The sequence below is a fragment of the Opisthocomus hoazin genome, chromosome 7 (assembly GCF_030867145.1).
Source record: "Opisthocomus hoazin isolate bOpiHoa1 chromosome 7, bOpiHoa1.hap1, whole genome shotgun sequence".
NCBI classification, from domain to species: Eukaryota; Metazoa; Chordata; class Aves; order Opisthocomiformes; family Opisthocomidae; genus Opisthocomus; species Opisthocomus hoazin.
The window spans coordinates 45,610,861-45,616,860 of NC_134420.1; the positions used below are offsets into that span (position 1 = coordinate 45,610,861).

At 39.6% G+C, this 6,000-nt stretch overlaps 1 protein-coding gene across 3 annotated transcripts in view; it reads left to right on the plus strand.

The window, feature by feature from the left end:
- The window catches only part of PSMA6 (proteasome 20S subunit alpha 6), a 242,834-nt gene extending 239,624 nt beyond the window's left edge, over positions 1-3,210 (plus strand). For all 3 annotated transcript variants that reach the window (XM_075425332.1, XM_075425330.1, XM_075425331.1), the window contains 2 exons: positions 1,216-1,310; positions 3,002-3,210. In XM_075425332.1, coding sequence (XP_075281447.1) covers positions 1,216-1,310; positions 3,002-3,059 — 153 coding nt within the window. In that variant the 3' untranslated portion in view covers positions 3,060-3,210. The remainder of the gene's footprint in view (positions 1-1,215; positions 1,311-3,001) is intronic.
- The last annotated feature ends 2,790 nt before the right edge of the window (positions 3,211-6,000 follow it).

Sequence of the window (6,000 nt, forward strand, 5' to 3'; positions counted from 1 at the left end):
CACATTAAATGTATTTTTCTGTTACTGCTTGATTATACTTTTGGTTGAACGGTTGGAGGTAGATGAAACAGTCTTTTAATATTCTTGTTTTTAGTTCATGACACTTCCATGGTGTGGCACAAATACTTAATTGGTAATTAATCTGCCAGTCAAATCCTGGATGTACTTCTATACCTTTTTGTTGTCTTTGTAAAAATGCTGAGATTGTGAATGTAGATCAGACACCATTACTTTAAAAGTTGGCAGTGATAGGGAGAAGCAACTCTGTCAAGCAAAAACAAGAATCACATTTTTGTAGTGTTCTTCAGGTGTGCACATGCACACACACACACTGCCTTCTTTTTAAAATCTTGTGGTGAATTAGAGGTAACGCTTCAAGGATAAGAATTTTGTTTGGGTTTTGGGTTTTTTTTTTTACGACTTGGCAGTCTTCTGATAAGACATCTATATAGTCTGATAGGATTATTGCAGAATCAATGTATCATCAAAATATTGAAAATAAACTTTAGGAAAGTCTTGTGTGGTGTTTACACTTCCTAACACATTACTGATCACAATTAAATGCCAGCAGAATAACTGATTTGATAAGCATCTGGCTACATAGCTGTTTTATGGAACTTCTTTTGTGCTTAATCAGAATTTTAGGAATACATCTTTAGCATTATTATGACCCTACTGCAGGATTAAGTATGATTGAGGTTGCCAAGAACACCTTTTAAACCAGGTGATGATTAGGGTGGAAAAAAAAATAAAGTTAAGCCATGATGAAATTAAGGTTTAAAAACAACCAAAGTTATTTTAATTACCAGAAGAAAGGCCAAAATGGAAGCTACACAAGTGGCATGTGGTTTGAGTAGTCTTGGACTGTAATGATGGTGTCTGTCTTGTTTGTCACTGATGAAACACGTTCTGTCCTTGGGACCTGGGGTTTTAATCTTTGCGTGATAAAAGGGGGGGGGGCGTTCTGCTGCAAAAATGACATGCCCCTGTGTTTTTTGTAGATCAGGCTTTTTAGGGAGAGGACCGGAGAGATCAGACTGTATTCTGTAATAAGGGGAAACTATTTGAAACTCCTCAGCTGAGGTTTTGGGGTGGAAGGAGATAACAACTACCCTTCCTTCTAGTTTTAAGTTAATGCTATGTCTGTTTAAAAAAAAAAGAAAAAAAAGCCTTTGTGTTTTCTGCTTAATGACAGGGGTTTTTGTTATCTTTCAGACAGCAATAACATGCCTGTCTACTGTACTATCCATTGATTTCAAACCTTCAGAAATAGAAGTTGGTGTAGTTACAGTGGAAAATCCTAATTTCAGGTGAGTGACCAGTGTTGATAAAACTCGGTATGTTTCTCTGATTGTGTGCAATTAGTTTTAACTTCTTGCATAATGGTAAATCAACAAAAAGGGATAAATGTCAGAAGCTGAAGTTTTGGAGTTGTTTTTATCTTTTTTTTTTTTTTTTTTATTTGTAACTCTTCAAAGTGTGTAGGGGTAAAAGACATTGTTTAAAAAAAAAAAAGTCTTAACACAGTTTTAAAATTTTTGACATGGTTAAAGGATCCAGTAAAGTGTTGTATTTTGTTTCTTAAAAGGCTATTGCTTTATGTGATGATTAAAATGTAGTTAGATCTGGTCTATATAATTTTTTTCATACTTAAAAGAATAAAAATTTTTCTTTGTACTGATATCTGGAGTCCATTTCCAGATCATAGTCATGAAAAAAACTTAGGCAGTAAAGTCTGTTTTATATTAGAGAAAAATTTGCAAGTCCCTTAATTTTTTTAATCCTTTTCTAAATTAGATCTTTAAATGACACTTGCTTGTAATTGTAGCAGTTTTTAACTTCTCCAGTATATAGTTAAAAGATTATGAATGTGTAGTGTTTGAAATATTCTATTTAAATTTGACAAGATTAAAAGATTCTGGATTTAAAAACCACTGCAGGGATTTGGAACTGGCTGAACTTTCTGAGTACGCAGGATTCCCACCTAGCCTGAAAGAAAAGCACCTGCAGTTTCCTACCTCCCCTGTGACCACCTGAATCTGGGTGCAGTGCACTCTGTGCAGCAAGGTTACTCGGTCAATTGTCGAGACAACACCCGGAAATCTTCCTGATGAGGGCCGTACCTCGCGTCGGATACGGCCTTCTTAAAACAGAACGTGTAGCTGTGGAAGTGTGCATGAAGTGTGGGAGAATAAGTTTCGGGGTTTTTTTGTTAATGCAAAAGGACCCTCTAGGTATGCCCCTGAAATTTAGGTAAGGCTGGCTTGCTGCAGAGGAGTTCAGTTATTTTTGCCTTAGTCTTTCATTGCTGTTTTTTAATTAGAAAAAAAAAAAAAAGAAACAGCTGGATGGGAAAGAAAAGTCCTCTGTTGCTTTAGTCTAGCTACTTGGTAGGTGGGGGTTCGGGAGAGGCTTCAAACCTTTGGGTCCTACAGGTGCAGTCTCTTGAGTGCTTCCTAGTACGTTTAAAGTTGACATGGTGGTGATGGGTGGTTCTGCATTTGGTGGTGTGTGGTTAGGACAACAGAATAGCACAGCATTTTTGAAAAAGCGTGCAGGAGCTGCATTAACCCTTTTCCACTGCTGCTCAAGGGTCAAGTGCTAGCTTTCTGCCAAACTTTGTTTACTGGTCTGAAGTCCTTTTCAGAAAGAATGGGTAACAACCAGAGGAAGAAGGCTATGAAAACCTGCGTCCTCCTTGGAGGAGCTGTACTAATTACCATACCCATTCTTCTCACCGGATCCCAGCTTGCAAATATATTACTTAGGAATTACCTGTTCTTTTTCTACCATCTGTTACCTCTTTGCTCTCTAGTGCCTTTGATTGTTCCTTTATTTTTCAAAAAGAATTGAAATGTCATCCTGTGGCCCTGGCAGCGGGGCTTTAAAGGGCTGAAATATGCATTGTATAAAACTTAGCTGTGTAGATATTAGGTCCTAATATTGGAGCTGAAGGAGAAGAATCATTTAAGCTATTTAAGATTTCTTTGTCTTCTTTCAGGATCCTTACAGAAGCAGAGATTGACGTGCACCTTGTAGCTCTGGCAGAGAGAGACTAATTAGCATTCCCATTTCCATTGTCTGCTTCTGGCCAGGGATATGTGGTGAAGAGAAAACACTTATTAATGGCTTTAAGATTATGGGTGGAAAATGATGTTCACTATATGATGTATTTTACTCTGTGCAAATAAAACAGAGGTTTTTGAAATACTTGGTGTCTCTTTTTATGGTAATTTCTTTAACTTTCTACGAAATTCTTATCAAAATTCTAGATGACTGAATGTTTCTGTGATGATTGCTTGCCTTTTAGTTGTATTTTAAGAGACATTTCGTACTCTGCACTGTATTTTTCATCTGCGCTATTTGGCTCCTAGTGTAAAGTTTTATATCAGATTGTGTAGTGTGTGTGTCTTGAGATAATTCTTGCATCTACATGCGTTCCCTTCTTGCCCTGACATTGAAAGGCTTAGTACGTTACTGGTTTAGCTGTGGGGGAATTAAGATCTTAATATTTGCTCAAGTTTGTGTGAGGCTGTAGGACAAAAGTTGAAGGAAAAACGAGCTGCGATTCCCAGCGCCTTCCTTCAAACTGATTTATTTGGGGTGCAGGTAGTGAGTTTAACAGACATCTGCTAGAATTAAACAGCTCTGAAGCTAACATTTGTTTAGGGGAACAGATTCTGTATGCAGTGTACTTCAGGATTTTGGCTATCACCTACCTGGTTTGGAGGCTTTGAGCAGTGCCAGAGACAACGTTGGGGCTGGATGGGTCCAATAGACAAAATTCATCAACAAGAATGTCTCTGGGAAGCAATTCCCCTTGCTCCTTCAAAGGTTCTGGGTTAGGAAAAGAGAGAAGACTGCAAAAACTTCGGTCGAGGTGAAGAAAAATGCATTTTTGCTTTGCTTTGCTGCAATTGAAGAGGTTTCAGCCTCAGCAGCAGAAAGGGAGATGGTGAAATTGTGAGGGAGGAGAAGGGGAGAGGAGAAGGGAAGATTACCAGGCGTTTTTAGCGGTTGGGTAGACATGAGAGTCTTCTTGGAAGAATGCCAAGCTAGTATGACTTAGCTGCTTACCGTCATTCCTCTGCTCTACTCTTCCTGTATCGGCTTCAATTACTCCAAAATTCTCTTTGGTGGGTTTGGTTTTTTTTTTTGTTTTTTTTTTTTTTTTGAGACCGTTGGGGAAGGCCTTGTAAGTCATCAGAAACTGGGATTGCTTATTTTTTTTTTTCGTTCTGCTTACAGGTAAAGCCCCTTGAATGTGTATTTTTCAAGTTCATTGTAGTAAAGGAGATACAATTCTGTGTTTGGTGGTTTTAATAAAAGATAATGCTAACCTTACGTGATAAATGCGTTGAGGAGATTCAAATGTACTGTGAATTGTTGACTTTACAAAGCTTCCTGAATTTCCATTAGTGCCTCCGAACTTCAGCTTCCCTCATGTCAGATAGTGTAGTGCAGATGAGAAGATGAAGCCACCCTTGCTTCTGGTTTTGCACGACAATTGGCAGAACACGTACTAACGGCACATTTAGAAAAGTCTGTGGTGTTCCAAGTGACAGCTGAGTGGCTGAAACTTCCTAGGACCTTTCTTCCTAGTACTCCAGTTGCAGAACAACCTGGAATTTGAGTAGGTTTAAGTCATTGTTTACTCTGCCATAAAATACAATTCACTGATACTTTGTTCTTAATTGGTTTTAATTATGTATGTAAAACTTCACTAATGACTTCTTCAACAAAACACATTAAAAGGAATATGACAATCTGGGAGCCATATGACTGGAGCACATTTGAATAGTATTTAGTATTAAAACTCCCTGCAACACCTTTAATTCTAAATTTTGTAGCTCGTATGTGGTTGTATAACTCGGGTGGTGGTTCTGAGGGCAGTAGGCGTTTGTTCGCACCTTGCGCTTTTGCAATGCAGAACATCCCATCTTGTGTTCAGACAGGATGAAGCAAGCTGTCTGCAGCGTAGTAACTGGGAATGTTGCATTTTTTTTTTTCATAGGCAAAGTTAAAACTGCAGCGACTGAAATGCCATTTTTGCTAGTGTTTTGTCCTGTAGTGAAAATTCACATTTCCCTACTGATGATGGGGATTTCCCCCCCCGCCCCAGTCAAAGCTTTTTGTTGTTTAAGATAAGGCAGCTACACAGATGGGGATACCTGACCTGCTGGGAAAACCCCGTGTGTTACACCTACGCGTGCTCGCATTCCTCCCGCCCTGGAGCAGGCAGCACCTGCAACCCAGCTGCATCGGCCGCGGCTGCCGTTGAACTGGGCCCGGTGTCGCCTGACCAGAATCGGCAACGGTACGGACTGCAGACAGGAATAGCTTAACAGGGAATCCTGACGCAGACAGGTCTGTGGGTTGTCGGGAGCTGTCTGTGTATTCATCCTGGGAACAGGAGGTGTTGAGGCAGGCAGTGATGAAACTCTCCAGGACTTCAGATACTTCCGAAGCGCAGCGTGTGGTAGTGAATCAACCTGTAATGCATGATGTTGGACCATACCTTTGCGCTGTGAAGCCTCCAGTGATGACAGTCTAAGCACAGAGAGCTAGATGGGGAGTTCAGGTGGAGCGAGTATGTGTAGCTGTATTACAGCAGTTTTAATGACATGGGATATTATGCTGCATTCTTCTCTACCTTCTCTGTCCTGTTTCTCATTAAGCCAGTGTCCACGGGCACCAAATACGAAATATTTTGGTTCAGTGCACGTTGTTTGGAGTACGATGAAAGAACTAGATCTGCAGCTTACTGGCATCTGAAGGAAAAAAAAAAAAAAAGAATTTTCCCTTTTTTTTTTTTCCCTAATGCAGAAGCAAAGCCTGCTGTTTTGATTTCTGCAAAGCAGCAGCTTTGTTGGCTCATGAGATCAAGTTTTGTGAAGCATATCCATGACAGTATTCATGTTTTCTTCTAGAAAAAACCCTACAGTACCAGGGTAATAACGGTAGGGGGATTGTTTTCATTTTGTAATCAGTGGGAATTTT